Source organism: Hippocampus comes, unplaced genomic scaffold (assembly GCF_001891065.2).
Source record: "Hippocampus comes isolate QL1 unplaced genomic scaffold, H_comes_QL1_v1.1 scaffold112, whole genome shotgun sequence".
NCBI lineage: Eukaryota > Metazoa > Chordata > Actinopteri > Syngnathiformes > Syngnathidae > Hippocampus > Hippocampus comes.
The window spans coordinates 2,236,152-2,256,818 of record NW_017805841.1 but is presented as its reverse complement, the minus strand read 5'-3'; the positions used below and the strand labels follow the sequence as shown (position 1 = coordinate 2,256,818).

The 20,667-nt window shown below is 43.4% G+C and overlaps 1 protein-coding gene across 2 annotated transcripts in view; it reads left to right on the top strand.

Annotated features, from left to right (window-relative positions):
* The window catches only part of grm3 (glutamate receptor, metabotropic 3), a 68,789-nt gene extending 48,122 nt beyond the window's left edge, over positions 1-20,667 (top strand). For both annotated transcript variants that reach the window (XM_019888412.1, XM_019888411.1), the window contains exons 6-13: positions 413-1,004; positions 14,862-15,104; positions 15,215-15,404; positions 16,316-16,625; positions 16,706-16,899; positions 18,236-18,368; positions 18,926-19,106; positions 19,950-20,667. In XM_019888412.1, coding sequence (XP_019743971.1) covers positions 413-1,004; positions 14,862-15,104; positions 15,215-15,404; positions 16,316-16,625; positions 16,706-16,899; positions 18,236-18,368; positions 18,926-19,106; positions 19,950-20,026 — 1,920 coding nt within the window. In that variant the 3' untranslated portion in view covers positions 20,027-20,667. The remainder of the gene's footprint in view (positions 1-412; positions 1,005-14,861; positions 15,105-15,214; positions 15,405-16,315; positions 16,626-16,705; positions 16,900-18,235; positions 18,369-18,925; positions 19,107-19,949) is intronic.

The following is a 20,667-nucleotide window of genomic DNA, read 5'->3' as shown; positions in this document are numbered from 1 at the left end:
CATCATGGATCAATCAGCAAATTATAACATTACAACCGATCAAAGATTTTACAAAATATTTCAAATATCTGGTTCATATCCATATGATGTTCCAAATGGAACTAATATTATGCTCTGGTGTTGCTATTGCAGCAGTGTTATCAGCTCTGTAATAACCGTAGAAGCTAGTGACGGGCATTTACTGATATGATACCTCATAAAATAAACATGGTATGGATGTTTAAACAATATATATTGAGTCAGATCTTTTTTTCCATCCTGATATCAAAAACTGTAAGTGATAGGCTTGTATCAATATTTCAGTGTCCTGCAAGAAAAAAAAAAACAAATTAACTTTGACCTGGTATGTTTTCTTTCTATAAGTGAACTTTTACTCATGTGACATTTGGTTCAAAACCTTGGATTAATACAGGTGGGACGTTCCAACGCCAAAAAGTCATACGAAGCCGTAATCCGCCAACTCCTCCAGAAGCCCAACGCCCGCGTGGCCGTCCTGTTCCTGCGCAGCGACGACGCCCGAGAGCTTTTGGCCGCCGCCGCCAGGCTTAACGCCTCCTTCATCTGGGTGGCCAGCGATGGCTGGGGGGCGCAGGAGAGCATCGTCAAGGGCAACGAAGTGACTGCCGAAGGAGCCATCACGCTCGAGCTGGCCGCCAATCACGTGCCAGAGTTCAACCGCTACTTCCTCAGTCTGAACCCCAAGAAAAACCTTCGCAACCCGTGGTTCAGGGAATTCTGGGAGCAGCGCTTCCAGTGCTCACTGGGCAGCGGCGGAGGGGAAACATCTCTCCCCTTGTGCGACAAGGACCTATCCATGGACAAGAGCAACTTTGAACCCGAGTCCAAGATCATGTTTGTGGTAAATGCGGTGTACGCCATGGCCTACGCCCTTCACAATATGCAGCGCAGCCTCTGCTTCAACACCAGCACACTGTGCGATAGCATGAAGGCCTTGGATGGCCGCAGACTCTACCGGGACTTCATCCTGAACGTCAGCTTCACAGGTAAGCTTGCGTGGGGACTCCAAAGACTGCAAGGGCAAGTCTTTTTAAGATCTAACAATTGGAGTGGATAGGTGTCACAATTAAGTTTTACCTTTCTGATATCCGTAACTCCATTCTTGACTTGATGATTACGTGACAACAGTAAAATGTAAAGCAATTGAGATCTTTGTTGAACATAAAAATTTGGACACCTGGGCAAGTTTTATCATGATTAAATTCCTATTCAAATTAACGGAGTTGCATGCCGCATTCCAAAAATGAATTGCCCATCTCTGACTTGTGCTAGGATTAGCTATCTTACTTACACAGTTCTCGACGGAAGCTGTTTGGTGCCCCCTCGACAACCCTCCTGTGACACATTTGGCCACCGCCTCATGGCAAATGTCGCCGTTAGCAGCCAGTCAGCCTATTCAAGCCGCCCGCCCACAGCGGTTGCTCATCGGCTACTATGCACTGCCAAATAATACTATCCATGAATATTCAATTTCCAGTGCTAATTCACACCAGCGCACCCGCTTATGTGCGCGCCTGTTTATATGGCTTGTTTTTCCATATGGCAACCAGTCCAGGGTGTACCCTCCCTTTCATCTAGGTCATGTCGGATGGACTGCAGTTTAAATAGATGCATGAGAAAGTCACTGATGGTGTAGTGTCCTGAAGTGTCGTGGTGCATTTTCCTGACTTTCATCCAAGCCATGGCTTCAGAATGTGAGAGTGGATGGTTGTCAGTCTTGATATGTGCCCAGCAACTGAAAGTTGACCAATCCAGGTTGTTCTCAACCTCTCGCCCAAAGACAGGCCGCAGTTCACCTGTGACCCTGGTAAGGCAAAGTGCTTGACAAAATGAATGAATGAAATTTTGGGGACTTGAAAGGCAGGAAAAGAGATATGGATGGATGGATGGATGGATGGATGGATGGATGGATGGATGGATGGATGGATGAGTTTTGTTCATGAAAAGTAGCCATTGTTCTCTCCCGGGATTGTGGGGCCCATCCCAAGTAAAGCTTGTCCTTACCAAATAAGAATAGGGCTTTTTTTCTACTTCTATACTTAAGTATATTTCATTGGTCAGAATGTGTACTTTTAGCCTACTTTAAGTCAAGACATTGCATCAGTACTTAAAGTTTTACCAGTCTTTTTTTTTTAACTTTTTTTTTGTCTGTACTACTTAAGTATGGAGCGTGAGTAGTTTTGCCACCTTTTATGTACAGTAAGGACAGGGCAAGGTAAGGTAGTGTGTTGTCGAGCTGTTGTCCTTCACAGCCTCAGGATCCAAGTCCTGAGACCAATCGGTTTAATTTCCATGTATTGTTAAGCAGCAGCCGGCTATTGACAACTATTACTGGCGACACACCACGACTAAGTTGCTTTGAGCAATAAGAGCGGCGGCTAATCCACGGTGCCGTATTCTTCCCTCCTTGCACTAATGAGATTGGTTGTGTGTTATAATAGCTCCTATAGCGGGCTGCCTGCTGCCGCATCTGCAGCTCTCGACGGAGCTGCTGGAGAGAGAGAAGGAGTAAAGTGGGGATTGTGTTGATTGACAGCGCGACAGAAGCAGCGGTATAAATAAACTCAAGCGTCACAGGGACTGACACAGGTGTAGAGGTGCTTATTTCCCGCGCCCGGACATCAAAAATGCGCTAACAGGAGCACGACAGAGCTCTTCTCACTCCAAAGCCCTCCGTCGCACTGCCCTGTGCTGGGGAAATGAGTAATTACGATTGAATTTTTATTGGTGGTTGCAGCACTTCATCACCGAGCTGCCCAGTTACACTTGCCAATTCGTGTAGCGAATCATCGCCGAACCCAAATGCCCTCTCCAAAAGCCCCTCCCACAGTGCCCTGTAAAATGGGAGGCGTGATTACAGATGTATTTTCACTCGTGGAGGCAGCACTTCATCACAAAGCTGATTTGGATCTGTGCATTTGGTATTCCAAACAGAAATACCCCCCAAAGCAAGCTTCCCACACCCTCTTCAATATGGAGGCGACCTTGTAATTCCTCAGATGGGAGTTTGCTTTTTTATTTCGGTCTGTGGTTTGTTGGTTTTTTTAACAGAGCTCTCCGTGACTCATTGCCATGCCTCACATATATGCCCCTCTGTCTGAGTCGAACAGTATACATACACCCATTGCCATCTGCGGAGGCCTCAAGCAGATGGAGAGACAACAGCATTCCCGGCCAGCTCCCTGTCAATCTTCCTCAAAACATCACACTCCCGGGTTTGATGCTTGTCAGGATCTCACTACGGGAAAATGATTACTTTGTCAAATTTAGAAAATTATTTTTTCATGATTTATTTAACGTATTTTGTTTGATTACTTGTGACATAAAACATATTTTGTTTGGCATATTCTGAAATTACTTCTCAGTTGACCTTATTAAAAAAAAAAAAAAAAAAATTCTTGCGTGGTGATACTATGATTGGGTATTTTATTTAAAAATGGTATTGCTCGTCCAATCAATCAAAAACTGGCTTTTGTTTATTAAAACATTCAATTCAAAATCCTATACTCTTTTGTCAAAATACACAAAGGGCAAAGAATCAACAGCACACTTAACATCCACATTTAACACCCTGCAAAAAGTCAGCCGACACAGGTTGCAGCTCACCCGCAACTCTAATGAGGCCAAGCACTGTTTGGAAATGCATGAAGGATGGACTTGTGTGTCGCAGTGGATAATCATTGCTACTTTTTCATCACTGTTCACAAAGAGAAGTCAGGAGAAGTTTTAAAAGTGTTGAGAGGAGGGCAAGATTCCCAGGCCGCCGTTTGAAAACAGTCCAAGAGCGTGTGTTGCTTTCGGCGCACTGCTGCTGCTGCATGCGGTGTGTGTTCACATTCTGTTCATCTCGACGGTTGCTATGGTAATCAAGCAGACGGTGTTGCCAATTGTTTCGAGTCATCCGCTCGATCATGCGATGGGCCCTGTTGCTGGCCACATGCACAAAGACATTCTGTATATATCAGAGGTGATTGCTCTCAGACTGCAAGGGAAGCTCAGCGGGTGCGCGGTCCGGCGGTTGGGGACCCCTGCTTTAAACTGTGTGGACGCCGAGCGTCTACAGCGCGGACGCTGGGCGTCTCGAGAGTTCAGTGTAGGTTGTCCCAATGCATTGAAACGAGACAAGTCATTGGATAAATGCTGGTTTTGTCCCGCCCATTGGACGATCAGCGTCTCTGGGAGTCTATGGACAGGGGGCGTTTATAGGCTGGCCAGGAAGCTCAGCTTTTCTGTATGATGATTGGATGATCTGTCTGAGGCTGAATCTCTTTTTGATTGACAGCAAAATGAGCCAATCACCGATCTTATGGTGAAGGCATCCTTTTCATCTTTTTGAAAAGGAAAGGAGAGTAGAATTCACGTACGTATAAATAAACGGACACATTTTATGATGTAGGCCGAAATTGAGCTTCCCCTCCTTGACAGACCTGGTATATATGTGGATAGACGCACATGTAGACAAAAGCTGTTTTTGTTTGTTGGCTTTTTAGAAAGGCAGCTTTTCTTTTTTAACTCGCATGAAATTGCAGACACGCAACCCACACAGAAACAGACACCTCTACCAGCTATCAACCACCCACTCGCCTCCTCTGATGTGCAGCAAACACAAACACACCAACACACGCACACACAAACTCGCAAGCACAAATGATGATGTATGAGAGACACCCAAGCCATGTGTTTTAGTTTATCTTCCTATCTTGGTGGGGGTCGAACTATGATTTATTTAACGTATTTTGTTTGATTACTTGTGACATAAAACATATTTTGTTTGGCATATTCTGAAATTACTTCTCAGTTGACCTTATTAAAAAAAAAAAAAAAAAAAATTCTGCGTGGTGATACTATGATTGGGTATTTTATTTAAAAATGGTATTGCTCGTCCAATCAATCAAAAACTGGCTTTTGTTTATTAAAACATTCAATTCAAAATCCTATACTCTTTTGTCAAAATACACAAAGGGCAAAGAATCAACAGCACACTTAACATCCACATTTAACACCCTGCAAAAAGTCAGCCGACACAGGTTGCAGCTCACCCGCAACTCTAATGAGGCCAAGCACTGTTTGGAAATGCATGAAGGATGGACTTGTGTGTCGCAGTGGATAATCATTGCTACTTTTTCATCACTGTTCACAAAGAGAAGTCAGGAGAAGTTTTAAAAGTGTTGAGAGGAGGGCAAGATTCCCAGGCCGCCGTTTGAAAACAGTCCAAGAGCGTGTGTTGCTTTCGGCGCACTGCTGCTGCTGCATGCGGTGTGTGTTCACATTCTGTTCATCTCGACGGTTGCTATGGTAATCAAGCAGACGGTGTTGCCAATTGTTTCGAGTCATCCGCTCGATCATGCGATGGGCCCTGTTGCTGGCCACATGCACAAAGACATTCTGTATATATCAGAGGTGATTGCTCTCAGACTGCAAGGGAAGCTCAGCTTCCCCTAAAATGTCAAAAAGTAAGTGATCAAATATATGTGTGCACGTACAATTGTGTGTACATGTCATTAACTAAATATGCGCTACAACCCGCTCAACTTTTGTTCCGAATCAGCTTCTTATTACTGGTTACGACGCGACTCTCTTCTCATTCATTCCCACAGCTTCACTGTGCTTTAAACTGTGTGGACGCTGAGCGTCGATCGCGCGGACGCTGGGCGTCTAGAGAGTTCAGTGTAGGTTGTCCCAATGTATTGAAACGAGACGAGTCATTGGACGCTCAGCGTCTCTGAGAGTCTATGGACAGTGGGCGGGGATCGTTTATAGGCTGGCCAGGAAGCTCAGCTTTTCTGTATGATGATTGGATGATCTGTCTGAGGCTGAATCTCTTTTTGATTGACAGCAAAATGAGCCAATCACCGATCTTATGGTGAAGGCATCCTTTTCATCTTTTTGAAAAGGAAAGGAGAGTAGAATTCACGTACGTATAAATAAACGGACACATTTTATGATGTAGGCCGAAATTGAGCTTCCCCTCCTTGACAGACCTGGTATATATGTGGATAGACGCACATGTAGACAAAAGCTGTTTTTGTTTGTTGGCTTTTTAGAAAGGCAGCTTTTCTTTTTTAACTCGCATGAAATTGCAGACACGCAACCCACACAGAAACAGACACCTCTACCAGCTATCAACCACCCACTCGCCTCCTCTGATGTGCAGCAAACACAAACACACCAACACACGCACACACAAACTCGCAAGCACAAATGATGATGTATGAGAGACACCCAAGCCATGTGTTTTAGTTTATCTTCCTATCTTGGTGGGGGTCGAACTGAGTATAAGTCAGACAGTTTTATTCTATTTTGCAGTAGACATTCTTGTGTATCCATTATGCAGGTGAGAGGAGCTTCGAGAACGTGCTGCATGACAATATTTTAAAGATATGCAAGTATATCGGTTTCTATTTAGTTCAAGAAAATGCGTGTTTTAGCCTTGCTTGTCTTCTTCGCTTTATGGGGACCAAGTGTAGAAGCTGTGTGATTTGGACATGATTGTTAGGTCTGAATTTTGTAAGCGTGTATTGTTTAGTTGTACTTATGTATTTATGGAGACCAAGCTTGGTAGTAATTCTCTAAAATCTTATTTTTGATTTTAGTTTGGGTTTTGCATCACATGATGTGGTTGTCGGACTTCAACATGTATTCATTGCGTTGGGGAGAAGAACTTTGAGGAGGAATGTTCCAATGTTTATGGAGATCAGGTTCAGAACACGTGTTGAAGCTGTAATTGTTTTCCTGTCATCATCAGGACTAACTTAAGATGAACTTGTCCTCGTGTCTTTGTCAGGACCAAGTTAACAATGTGTGTCTAAGCCTAACCCATTGTCATGCATTTATGAGGACCAAATATTAGTTCAAAGTCTTATTTTCTAGTTTAGCTGATTTGTGTTTTGTCTCACATAATGCGGTTGGTAAACCTAAACGTATTCACTGTTTCAAGGACTAGTTGCTTGACAAAACATTAAAAAGTGATACACGCTCCATCTCTCAATCATGTTATTCACCCAAAGCAATTGTGTATGTTTATTTTATGGGGTGGACTGATTTAAACATATTAATTGCAGATGTGAGAGGGGCTTTGAAGAGGAGCTGCACTTCAAGACACACACAAGTGATTTGCACGGCATATTCGTGGTTTGATATACCCCAGTGCATTTTGGTCATTCTTGTGTACAGTCGGCAGTCTCGTGGTTCGCACATCTGGCTCACACTTCTGAGTTTCTGGGTTCAAATTTTCCTTTCTCTATGGTTCCAAGTTGAGATATAAGATATGAGTGATAAAAAAGTACACATGCATTTGTGTGATGTGTCTGTATTGGCAGAGGCGGCGTGCCTCCAGGGCCATATTGAGCAGCAGAGAGCTTACTGTGACATTTTGGATGCTCGAGAACAACCTTCCTCACCTCCTCCTCCTTCGTCTCTGTCGCTCTCTTCCTCATCCTTCCATCCCTCTACATCTCTCTCATACTCCCTTCTCCTGCTCCTCGTCTTTCGCACCCAGAAAGTGTTCTCTCGCCACATTCAAAAACAGCACATCCCACTCAGACTTCACAAGGTTGCTCTCCTGCCTTCGCCACCTCTCTGCGTCAGTCTGTTTGTCGCCTCCTTCATCCCTCTCCCCATCCGTCCGTCCATCCGTCCTTCAAGCATTCCTCTATTTAACGCCGTCACCTATCTCTCCTTCTGTTGCCATCCTCTCCCTTTACACTCGCCACCTTTCTTTGCTCTTATCTTGTCTCTCAGCTCGCCCCCCTCGCCTCCTCCCACCTCCTCTTATAGTCTTCCTTTTGTCTCTTGTATCTCAGCTACCTTCCTAACGCACCTTTCCGCCTATGCATCGCTCTGCCTTGTTTTAGTCTTCCCGCCCTTGTGTGCTGCCGCTGCTGCTCATTTCCCCCCCTGGGGATTCACTCCACAGGGAGAACAAATATAGCAACTGTGTGTTTCTGTGTGTGCACATTGGTGACATATGAGTGCATCCCCACGTCCAGATCTGTAAGTGTGTCCCTTTTATGCTGCGTGCACTGGCCACAGGTGTACTAAGGTCATCAACTCTCTGGAGTAAATAAAGAAAGGGGGTTTTGTCTGTGTAATGCTGGCCAAAGCCTCTGCAGGGCATTGATTGTTATGTTTTATGTAGAGCAGGTGTATGCTGACATACGTATATCCATGCCCTGACTCGTAAGGAACACATTTGTTAACTTAAGAGGGTGTTTACAATGGCTCCACATTATGACACTAGGACAATAACATGAATAATTGAGAGAGAGAGAGAGAGAGAGAGAGAGAGAGAGAGAGAGAGAGAGAGAGAGAGAGAGATGATTTTATTAAAATGCATTGCATGTAAGTTAAATAGAAATTTTACCTGAAAAAAATGTTTATAAATAAAACTGTTCTTAAAGGTTATATACAAATTTAATGAAGTTAAAAGTTAAATACAACTGAAGTGTCCACCACAGGCAGTGATTCTTTAGTGCAGGGGCCCCCAACCTTTTTTGCCCCACGGACCGGTTTATGTCAGACAATATTTTCAGGGACCGGCATTTAAGGTGTGGTGGAAATAATACAACAAAATAATATGGTATGAGCTGCATGAAAACTGTGGTGTTTTCGAAATATAATAATAAACACAAGGAGCGTCTAATCTGGCCGCAACACTCCGAATGACACCTCAAGTGTGTGGTTTATGTCCAGTCTACTTCGTAATTTTGTTTTCATCGCCGTTGCTGCAGAAAACCCCCTCCTCACACATGTAGCATGTCGGAAATAGCAACAGTGCTACTGTGGCGATCTCAGAATATTCAGCCATAACTTTAATCCAGTTGTCTCGAACGTACTTTTAAGGCCGCCGTCATTTGCGATCTCCAGCAGTTTTTTTTACTCATTTTGCGAGCTCCTGCGTTTTGTTTTGAAGTAATCGGTCACGTGATGGAGAAGCGTGGCTTGACGTGAGTCAAGCGTGACACGGACGGATGTAACGGAGAATCCGGTAGTTTTTCAAAATAAAACATTTTTCGTATTCCGAAATAAATAAAACGGAAATAAGGCAAGTTCTTTCTATGCGGCCCGGTACCAAATGCCCTGCGGACCGGTACCGGTCCGCGGACCGGCGGTTGGGGACCACTGCTTTAGTGTACCAATAGTACCATACAGTACTTTCAGAATCACTTGTATATAGTATTCACAATTTTCTTTTAATAAAATCAATTTCAGATGCATTATGTTTCATTAGGCGGCACAGTGGTCAATTGGTAAGCATGTCAGCTTCGCAGTGCAGAGGTACAGGGTTCGGTTTCGGCTCCGGTCTCCCTGTGTGGAGTTTGTTGTCCCCGTGCCCGTGTGGGTTTTCTCCGGGTACTCCAGTTTCCTCCCACACTCCCAAAACATGCATGGCAGGTTAATGGAACACTGTAAATTGTCCCTAGGTGTGAGTGTGAGTGTGGATGGGTGTTTATCTATGTGTGCCCTGCGATTGCTGGAAACCGGTTCCGGGGGTACCTCGTCTACAGCCTGAAGACAGCTGCGATAGTCTCCAGCACGCCCGCAACCCATGTGAGGATAAGCGGATTAGAAAATGGATGGATGGATTATGTTCCATTATCTTTGAAATTAAAATGTGAATACAGGGTAATATTTACCATCACATCTTTCTCGGTATAGGAAAAATTGTGTGTATCCAAATTATTAGCCAAAAAGAAAAACATCACTGCAGTGTTTGTAATCAAGCTTGTAGCAATGAAAAGCATCAAGCTCTATCACAGTCTTATTTCCTAGTCTAGATGTTTTGGGTGATGTCTTACTTTGATAGATTTAAGCATGTATTCATTGTGCTGACAAGAGGAACTTTGCGGAGGAGCTGCGTACCAAAACACAAGAAAGTTAATTACACATCAGTGTTTTTCTCCAATTAGAATTATAACACATGTGAGAGTAATTCGCTAATGCTGCAGTTTACAGACTTTAAAATGTATTAATTGTGCTAGCAAGCTAGCTACAATCAAAAATCAATGATTTTATTATTTTGCAATGTTACTGCAAAAGCAATGAATAGTTCAGCCCTAATATGTGGTCCAGTCTCATAATATATTGTAATGTTGTCTATCCCTTTGCCTAATTACCATTTCAAATTTGCATCACACAAAGAAAAGTGAAGCCAAACTGGCAACCTTAATCTCCTCACTTTTAGATGACTTTTTCCAGCCACTGACTTCCTTTGTCGTCGTCTCTCTCTATCTCTCGCTGCTCTCCTTTAATACCCACAATCCCCCCTGGGCAAGACTTAGCCTGACATGCTCGAGAACATAATTAATTACTCATTCTGAATGGAAAAGCCTCTTTTCACCACACCCCTAATCTTCAATAATAAGCACTTTCTCATTTTGGATACTTGCTGTAGGACATTGTGTGCCGCTTGCTCTCATGGTACTTTTCTTTTTTTTTTTTTGTGACAATTTCATCATCCTACATTATCACTGTATGCTCAGATATTACAATCACACCTCTGACCTTCATTTTTGTAGCCCGTTCCTTTCCACCCAGCAGCTTTTCTTTTGAATAGAAGCGTTTCGTTCCCTTGTTACCCGCACACTGGAGAGCGCATAAAAGCTCAGAAACACCTTTGAATTCTAATTAATTGGATTCATTTTAGACATGCTTTTGGTTCGTTTGTTTATAAGTAGGTAAGGGCCATCTCAAAGTAAAAAGTTATGCAGCTTATAGTCACTGAGCGGTGTGGAAAAGTCATGATTAGTCATTTGGGGCGAGAATAACGCCATCTGCAAGCTTGGCTAAACTTTGCAGTCTAATGTCAACACACATGCTCCTGCTATTCGCAACATTGACATAGCTTATACTAGTAAAATTAGCTGTTGTGTTATCTTATGTTCGGGACTCCTCACTATTAGAAAGTATATACTGTACTGTACTGGTGTATGGAATGGATTGTTTCAGAACTGTTTATGTTATGTACAGTATTGCACACTTGCATCTTCAGGCAACTTTCTTCGTTGAAAACACTCAAACATTTTAAATAATGAGCTGAAAAAAAGCAGAGACTTTTTGTGAAAAGAGTAAAGAATGTCAAACAGAACAGTGACTTCGACATGAATATTTTTTGTTTTTGTGACTGCTTGAAATCTAAAACAACCAAAACAATACTGGACTGAGAAAAGGTTTGTCAAAGCAAAATCGCAAACTGATGGTTGCCAGATATGAGGAAAAGTTCACTGCCACCACCTAGTGGTGGAGTGTCTAGTAGAGATTTCCTGATTTTGTTCGTTTTTGCTAACTATAACAACCAGGACTTTAATCTCAGAATTCTGACTTTAAAGTGAGAATTCTAAAGTCAGAATTCTCACTGTGAGAATTCTAAAGTCAGAATTCTCACTTTAAAGTCAGAATTCTGAGATTAAAGTGAGAATCTTGCCAACCTTCTTTTTTTTTCTTCATTGGCCCTAATCCTCTTCCGTAAAAAAAGAGCTTTTCTGCCATCTTGTGTCATCTATAATCAACGGCAAAACTTTTTTGCATGGGTGTCAATTATTTGCAGATTTTTGCTATTCGTGGCAAGGCTTGGTATTTGTAGCTGCTAAGAAGCTAAACCCTAGTGGGGGCCTAACTTTAACGCCACTGAACATGACATCAGCCTGTCCTTTTGACGCCGGTTCAGGCTTCATGCCAACATCAGAGCTTGGCGTCAGGCCGTAGCCCAAAGCGCCTCCGTGCACTGTGACGGGTGGTCAGATTGAGCACAACTTAACATCTGCCAGTCTGAGGTTTTTTGGTCGCCCTCTCACAAGTCGGGGAAAAAAAGCTGCTCAAGCAAGGTTTCGGGTGTTTGTGATCGCTAATGCTCCGAAATGGGACATCTTAGTTTTCATTATGCAGACACTAATTAGGGTTCAGCACAGATTCTAATAAGGAGTCGTTATGATAATCAGTGGCCAACTGTTGTGTTGGTGTGTCTGGATGTCTAATGGGAGGTGGGCCCCGCTTGTCTCATTGCTTTAGTGTTCTTAACAGACTTTATTATCTGCCAACTTGGCAATATAATGGATTCATATCTCCTCCTCCTCGTCTGCAGATGTTATCAGCGCTTATTTAAATCATTTTCATTTAGCTGTCACCCCAACATTTACCGCGTTCCCTCCCCCCACCACACCCAAACTCCGAAATAGACTTGACAAGGAGAATTTCCTGTGACGGAGATGCGAGGGTTATGTTGTCTCCGTGATTTATGGATTTCATAAAAGTCCCACCTCCCGCCACCGTTGGAGCAGCTTTTCGACGCTTGCAAAGATTTCAATTTAAATGCCACTCACAGCACAGTCCCAGCTAATTTGCGCCGTCCAACCCACGAGCTGGAGCCAGCAGTCTGCCTGGACACAAACGACAACCGTCAGCTGCTGGAGAGGGACAGAATATTAGAAACACCTCCGAAATGTTTTTAGGAAATATCTGCTCCTTGGGTATCGGACATATTTACAGCTACTGCTTTTATCATTTATTAATTGTAATACTGTGTTATGTTTTCTTGGCCTTGTGTTGCAAGCCAAAATTTGAGATGCACGGGTTCCTTGAGATACAGTACAAACTGATTTGCTCCGTTCCCACGTTCTCTACTCAAAACCCGTTCCAAAACATCCTTTCCCATTGAAATGAATGCAGACACCAATAATCCATGCTGGCTAATACTATTGATGAGCTTCAAGCCATGTCAAATTTATTTATATAGCCTTCAATCACAGAAACGACTTAAAACGATTCACATGCCCACAATTGTTAAATATTATTGACATCTCCTGATCTTATTCCCCTCTAGGGCAAGGAAAAAACAAACAAATAAAAACATCTGTGGAAAAATGAGAAACCGTGAGAAGGGTTCGCATAACATATTTAAGACAAATGAAATGAATTGAAACATATCAGCAAATTCACTGGTCACAAATGTACAAGCAGATGAAAAATTCTGGTTTCAAAGTACGGTTTCAAAATCGGGTTAGGGTTTCAAACGGGAGTTTGGGTTTCAAAGTAGGGTCTTAGAGTAGGGTGCGTGTTTCAAACTAAGTGCTTTGCCTTGCGACATCTGCAGGCAACTAAAAATACAACGTTTCATCAAATAACGGAGAATCTGTGACGGATTCTCATGAAAGATCCAAAGCCAAAGGTCTGTTCTGCTCTTTCCTGGCTACTACCACGTAATCATTTGATGTCATTTTTGTTTTGTCGGTGAGTTGTTCCGGTGTCACATCCAAAATAACCTTCTCGCACTCCTTGGATCCTCCTTTTCCTGGTGGGCTTCTCCGTTACCGTTTCTGCTCGCCGCCAATGTTCCAATCTAGCTCAATGTCCTCAGGGTCCACGCTAATCCTCTCCTAACAACTTGTGTACAAACCAATTTGGCGCTTTTCCTCAGCGTAGCGCCCTCGCAGAGAAGCCCCCGAAGCCAATTCCATCAGCGAGTGGGCAGCAAGAGCGATGCCCAGGGATCTTGTGCTCTGCTCCACGCCTCCATGATTTTACGGGCCCTTTGTTAACGACGCATTTCGGTATGAGGTGTTGTCAGATCTCATTGCGAAGCCGTGATGTTTGTGTCGATGTTGCCTCGGGGACAAATTGGAGGCCATTGACAGAGGCAGACATGGCCAAGCATAGCAGGCGTTTTATAGCCTCTTTGCAAATACTTGATGAAAATGTCTCGCTCTGAGTTTTTCAGCCTCACACACCGCAGACACGACTTTATTATGAGAGCCCGAGCACCAGGCCTTGCCAAAGTTGCACCGTCTGCAAAGTTAGACACCAGTTCCTCCGCCTGACACAGAATTCAGTGGACATGTCTATCGTAATATGATGCACAAAAAAGTCTGAAGGACCCATGCTCGCAATTGAACTTTACATTTTCTGGTAAAGTCCAGGTTCTCCTTCAATTGAATTCGACCAAATCAGCCCCAATTAGAATTCCAATCAGAATATAACAATGATCCAGCAGCACAGTGTGTGTGTGTGTGTGTGTGTGTGTGTGTGTGTGTGTGTGTGTGTGTGTGTGTGCAACATACCTCAATATTTTCTTTCAGAAACACAAGCTTAAAAGTAGTCACTGGATTTCCAAACCGAACCTCCTCTCTTATATGTTTGATTTTGCTGGTGGACAGTAAACTGCAATGAAATCTAGGTTCTTGTCAATGCTGCTCATTGCAATGCAGTAATGGTTCTTGATGGACGTAAATGTAGACAGATGATATGTTTGGGAGAAGTAGTTAGGTTAGTCGTGATTGTAAAAAAAGAAGTGGGTGTAGTAGAGTAACGTGTTATTTTCTAATGCTGATAATTCACCCAAAAGTGGAAGTATTCCAAACAGATGTGTGCGCTCACTTGTGAAGCTTTCTTGTCTATGTCCTCTTGTCTGGATGAAGCATGGGTTCAATGTTTGCTGACCATTCCAAGGAGTGATTAAAAAAGGGAAGAACGAAAAAAAGTTTCGTGGACCTCAACGGTCTTGAAACTCATCAATTTTTACACGCGTGTGCACCCTGGTACAATTGCATTGCATTTATTTTCGGGGTCGAGAATATTACGCCCAAAATCACACTCAGTAACGCCACACGAAATGTAGGTTAAAAAATAAAAAAGCCCCTGGAAGCAGTTTGTTGAACTGGAATTTGGTGGCGATGTATATCATAACATCATGCATAAAAAAAGTCTCAGGTATGCATGCAAGAAATAGAACAGGAAGTATGGTGTCAAAGTTTCATGGTCATTTTGAGGCTTCAGAAAGGTGCTCGCAGCTAAAATTCTCTCATGGTGTGATTGTTCGCAATTGTCCACTCATCATTTCATTTCTTCTTCAGCCCCCTTCTCCCCCGCCGGCAGCGAGACGGCCGTCAAGTTCGACTCCCAGGGCGACGGCGTAGGCCGCTACAACATTTTCAGCTACCAGCGCTCCGGCGAACGCTACGCTTACGTGCCGGTCGGCGAATGGGCCGAGAGTCTCAGTCTTAATGGCGGTCTGATTCAGTGGCCCAGGGAGGCAGCGCCCACCTCGCAATGCAGCGACCCCTGCGAGCGCAATGAGATGAAGAAAATGCAGGCAGGTGGGACAGCCGTTGCTTGAATTTTCACTACACATTATCAGTCCGAGAGCAGATCAAATCCTATCGCCAGTTTTTTTTTGTTTTGTTTTGTTTTTCTATCTGCGTCGCAGGCGAGTACTGTTGCTGGATCTGTACTGCATGCGAGCCTCACGAATACCTGGCTGACGAGTTCACTTGCTCACCCTGCGCTCCGGGTCAGTGGCCCACCGACGACCTGACGTCCTGCTACGAGCTCCCTGAGGATTACATCATGTGGGAAGACGCATGGGCCATCGGGCCCATTACCATCGCCTGTGTGGGGTGAGTGATGATCGTCATGCATCGTGTCTGCGCTCGCTTCAACCCAAGCAGATTAAACCTCCAGAAAATGATTTGGGTGCTTCACTTGGTTATGATGAAGGTACTCTCTTGAATGTGTACCTAAGTGTGAAGTAACCTACACTCATGCAACACTAAAGTCATGATTCCAGTAAATTCTGTGGTATCTGGATTTACGAGTGTCCCAAATGACAAGTTTCTTTTTCCAGTGACGAGCCATTGCTCGGTTGATTTTATGAGGCGGACTAAAGCAGAATAAAGCATGAGCCTTCCAAAGAGCATGTGTCTATGGGTTGCTGTGCATGTCGCTCAGATTGAGGTTTTTGTTACTCTCCTGATGGTTTGGCTTCACAAAAGGTGTTAAGTCACTTCACTGAATTACTTGATCTCTCCACTCTTGAAGTTGAACCTGTTTGCATACGACGTCCTTCCCAGCAAGGGGCCAAGGTCATAATTGGATGTCGCTGAATGACAAGCTGGCCAGCTCAGGGCATTTGATTGTTGTGCCCCACTTTGGTGCTATCTATTGCAATGTAGAGGTGCTACCACGCAAATCAAGTTTTTAATGGGTGTCGACGGGTGAAGATTTGTGCGCACCAGACTGGAAATGCATCACAAACTCAGACAATAGAAATGAATGGAAACAAATTTATCATGAAATATATATACTGTTTAAGTCATTTAAAAATAGATTTGGAAATATTTTGAATATTTGATTTTGATTATTTAATAATTGTCTTACTCAAGATGATTCTATAGAGTGTGATGCTGAGCAACCTTTTATTTTTCTCTATGTGAAAGAAAATGTTTGTCCATGTTCAAGCTGATCTAGAAATTACATCCACAAATACGAACTGATGTACATGCATGCTATGGTAAATCTACCCCTCTAGCTTCTTGTGCACGGGCCTGGTGCTGTGGGTGTTGGTCCGCCACAATGACACGCCACTGGTGAAGGCGTCGGGCCGCGAGCTGTGCTACATCCTCCTCTTGGGCGTCTTCATGTCTTACGCCATGACCTTCCTTTTCCTGGCCAAGCCGTCGCCGGCCATCTGCGCCTTGCGCCGCCTCGGCCTGGGCACATCGTTCGCCGTCTGCTACTCGGCACTGCTCACCAAAACCAATCGCATCGCCAGGATCTTCGGTGGCGTCAAGGACGGAGCGGGTGCTGCCAGGCCGCGCTTCATCAGCCCGTCTTCTCAAGTCAGCGTAGGCCAAAATGACCGACACAACATGACATAGTTCAGCGAGGTCCTGACCCGAGCACTCCCCGTGTGTCGCAGGTCTTCATTTGCCTGAGCCTGATTTCGGTGCAGTTGGTGATGGTGTCCGTGTGGCTGCTGCTGGAAGTTCCAGGCACGCGGCGCTTCACGCTGCCCGAGCGCCGGCAGACGGTCATCCTCAAGTGCAACGTGCGCGACGCCAGCATGCTGCTGTCACTCAGCTACGACGTACTCCTGGTCATCCTGTGTACTGTGTAAGTGTCATCCCTCCTGTTTGTTGTTCATTTGTTTTTGACAGTTGTCGAAAAAGTGCTGGTGTTTTTCCTAAGGTCAGACACTTGTGGAAAAATCAGCTAGTTGAAGTACTGATTAGTCTCTCATACTTAAGTAAAAATAAGAAGGTATAGACTCTGATATTGTATGTAGATACCTCTTAAATATGGATAAGTGCCACCCAGTGGGTTGTTGTTAATTTGTTTGTGACAATGATTTTGAAAGTACACCCACTCCCACAAAATAAAATGACAGACTCTGATTACTTGGCTATCGTTTTTCTTATCTTAAAGTTTGAGATGTCACAAAAGCAGAAAATATAAGCGTTTTTTTTCTGCTTGACATGTCTTTTTTTTTTTTTTTTTAGAAAAAGCAAATTTTCTCCGCTTTTTGATCAGAAATTTGTTTTTTTTGGGGGGGGGGGTGAAACTATGCCATGTTTTGCCGCTGATTGAAAGAATGAAACAATTGAATGAGAGAAAGTCAAGTTCCTGTGTTCAGATCTGAACCTAACACTTACTACTTGGGTCAAATTTGACCCATGTTGGCACCAATAAAAACACCTTAGATGTCATTCTTTTACCCTGAAACTTGTTGACTTTTCCTCAAGTCAACCAAAACAAAATTAAAATCTTTCAAAATGTAAATGCTTTGCGAGGTGCTACAAAGTGCTGAGGATGCTGCAGGTCAAATTTGACCCTTGTTTACGAAAATGGATTTTAGATTTAACAGACAGGTTACCATATTTTCCACACTAAAAGGTGCACCGCATTATGAGACGCAATCTACAATGCATCCACCAGATGGAGATACGCTCAAGGAAACACCAACAGAACGATCAGATGTCAGTAAAATGTATTTAATAAAGCAGCGACACAGTTCACTTAACCAACAGCAAGTTATAACATTGACTCGTTAACGTTGAACTCTCTTGCCGCTGCTCTATTTCCGTGTTCAACTGCGTAACCGGTCGCCTTAAGTTTGAACTCTGCGTTGTCAGCATGTCTCGAGCAAGGAGCCGTTTTGGGGTCGCAATATTACCGTAATGACCATACACAAGGCGCATCGGATTGTCAGGCGCGCTGTGAGCTTTTAAGAAAACGGAAGGCTTTTAGGTGCGCCTTTTAGTGCGGAATATACGGTATGTCTTTTTAGAGTAGGAAGAACATCAGCAAAAAAAAAAAAATGCATACTGCGCTGTAGTAAGTAAAGTACAGACACCTGAGAAATCCACATGAGAACAGTAAATAACGTATTTGCACTTGCTTACTCGCCACCGCTGCTTTCTTAATATGAATATGATTGTCTCCCATGTAGATATGCCTTCAAGACCAGGAAGTGCCCCGAGAACTTCAACGAGGCAAAGTTTATTGGCTTCACCATGTACACCACCTGCATCATCTGGCTGGCCTTTCTGCCCATCTTCTATGTCACGTCCAGTGACTACAGAGTACTTACTACCTTTCACCTGACACAAGCATTCATATCATTATCGATATTTCTCCTGTTCGAAAAACTGAGACAAATGGCATCATTCTGCGTGGTGACCTGAATTATCAGGAAAAAAAAATGGAGCGTTTGTATCGTAATGCCCTCACCTGTGGGCAAGGAGAGCCATGGTCAACGATGCACCGAAGCCGTTTATTGAAAGAGACAAACAGGTTCAACACAAAAATCATTAGCCTAATAGCACAGTTGCCTCAGTCATTGTTGAACATTTTCGTAGAACAAGAAAAAAAAACTTTTCAAACAGGAAGAGTCTAGTTGCCCCCGTTCAACCTATGTGGTTGGAAATCTACACAAACATAAGGGAAAAGCATCATTTTTAGCAAACTGATTGGCATTTTAATGTTGAGAGTTGGAGTTACTCAGGCTCCCATGACAAAGCAAAAAAAAAATATCTCAGTGACATCTCACAGCTGGAAAAAGTCGAGTTGGGTCAGCGGTAAGTCAAGGTAGCACCGTGCTGTTAAAGTTTTGTTCACACTACGATGGGTGTGCTTTCAGGTCCAGACGACCACCATGTGCATCTCAGTGAGCCTGAGCGGCTTCGTGGTGCTGGGCTGCATGTTTGCTCCCAAGGTTCATATCATCATGTTCCAGCCCCAGAAGAACGTCACCAGTCACAGGCTCAACCTCAATCGCTTCAGCGTCAGCGGGGCGGCCGCCGTCTCCTACGCATCTCACGGTATGGTGTCAAACTCGAGGCCAGTGGGCAAAAGAGGGCCTGTCACCTCATTTTTTGTGGCCCTCGAAAGCAAATGAAATATCTACTCTATTTTTCTTGCTTTAAAAAAAAAGAAGTCCCTTTCACTTAAACCAATACTAGAGGGGATGACACATTTCTGATTAAGGTTAATAACTGATCTAACATCTGGCTTTATTTTTCCGTATTTGATCATTGATATTTTGTGTCGACCGCCATCATTTGCACTGGCCCACTGATACAGTAATCACATCGCGTAAATGATGTTATCTACCTAGCAATTGAGTATGCTCGTATCCAATTTGTAAAAAGCAAACTAAACAGAGAAGAATCATCCAGAAATTTCTTTGGAAACGCAAATCATTATTCAAGTGAAAATAATGACTGTCGCAATTAAACTCAACATTTGTCCAAGGTCTTGCTGAGCAGCCCAACAAGGTGCAGAATTATAGCCTGGGGTGGGGGTGGAGGGGCACAAGTTACGTACTGTAGCGTTGTACTGTGTTTGGCCATAATTTTCGCTGACTTTTTTTTTCACACTCAATTTGCTGTCATCAATATTTACTGGGCACCTCAAACTCATTTTCATCACGAGCCACATTGGATGCTTATATGGTAGGGTCAAAATATTAGGGATGGCTAAAAGTGCAACAAATCAATATAAAGTTGCATTTTTTTCAAATTTCAGGCATGTTTCCCAGTTAATCAAATTCATTTCCACCAATCAAGCCATACATATTAATTTGGTCAGGACCCATTGAAAGGCTTTTTGGCCATAAATAGCAAATGTCATTTTTATGAAATGCGATTTCATTTTGTTTGCAGCTTCCGTCAGCGCCCACTACGTCCCGACCGTGTGCAACGGCAGAGAAATTGTCGACTCAACCACTTCGTCTCTGTGACCGCCCACCCCACAAAGACGCCCTGCGACTGTTAGCCCCGCCCACCAAGACCCTATGAACCAATGAGGTTTCATTGGTCTACCTAATGTTGCAGCCTCCGTAACTGACCGGTCCGAGCAGTGTAGAAAATGTATAACTATAATTAAATTATTTTCTAAAAGGCTTGTAAATATGTGGGATGGACATTGTGGTATGTAGACTATAAAAAAAAGGGACCCCCACCCCCCCCCCCCCCCAAAAAAAAAAAAACATTTTTAGGAGGATCTTTTGGAGCATTTTGTTTTTTGATAGCTTTGTTATTATGATGTAAATAGGTTCATGACGGTGGTAAGGAAGAGGACCTTTGCAATACCCCACTGACTTTTTATTATTGTTATGATGTTTATTCTCATGGTCTTTTTGTAGGTTCTCATTGTAATAATGATAATACTCCAATGTATGCATTTCTAGTGTGTACCTTTTTGCGTAATATGGCCCACGGTTGAAACAGCACAATGAGTGGGACAGTATTTGGGCAGGACTGAATGTGAGCGCAATGGACAACTTGTACAAAAAAAAAAAAAGAACTACATTACATTTACGTCTTCATGGAATTATGTTGCTTTTGATACTTTTGTTTTTATATAAAAGAACGTGTCTAA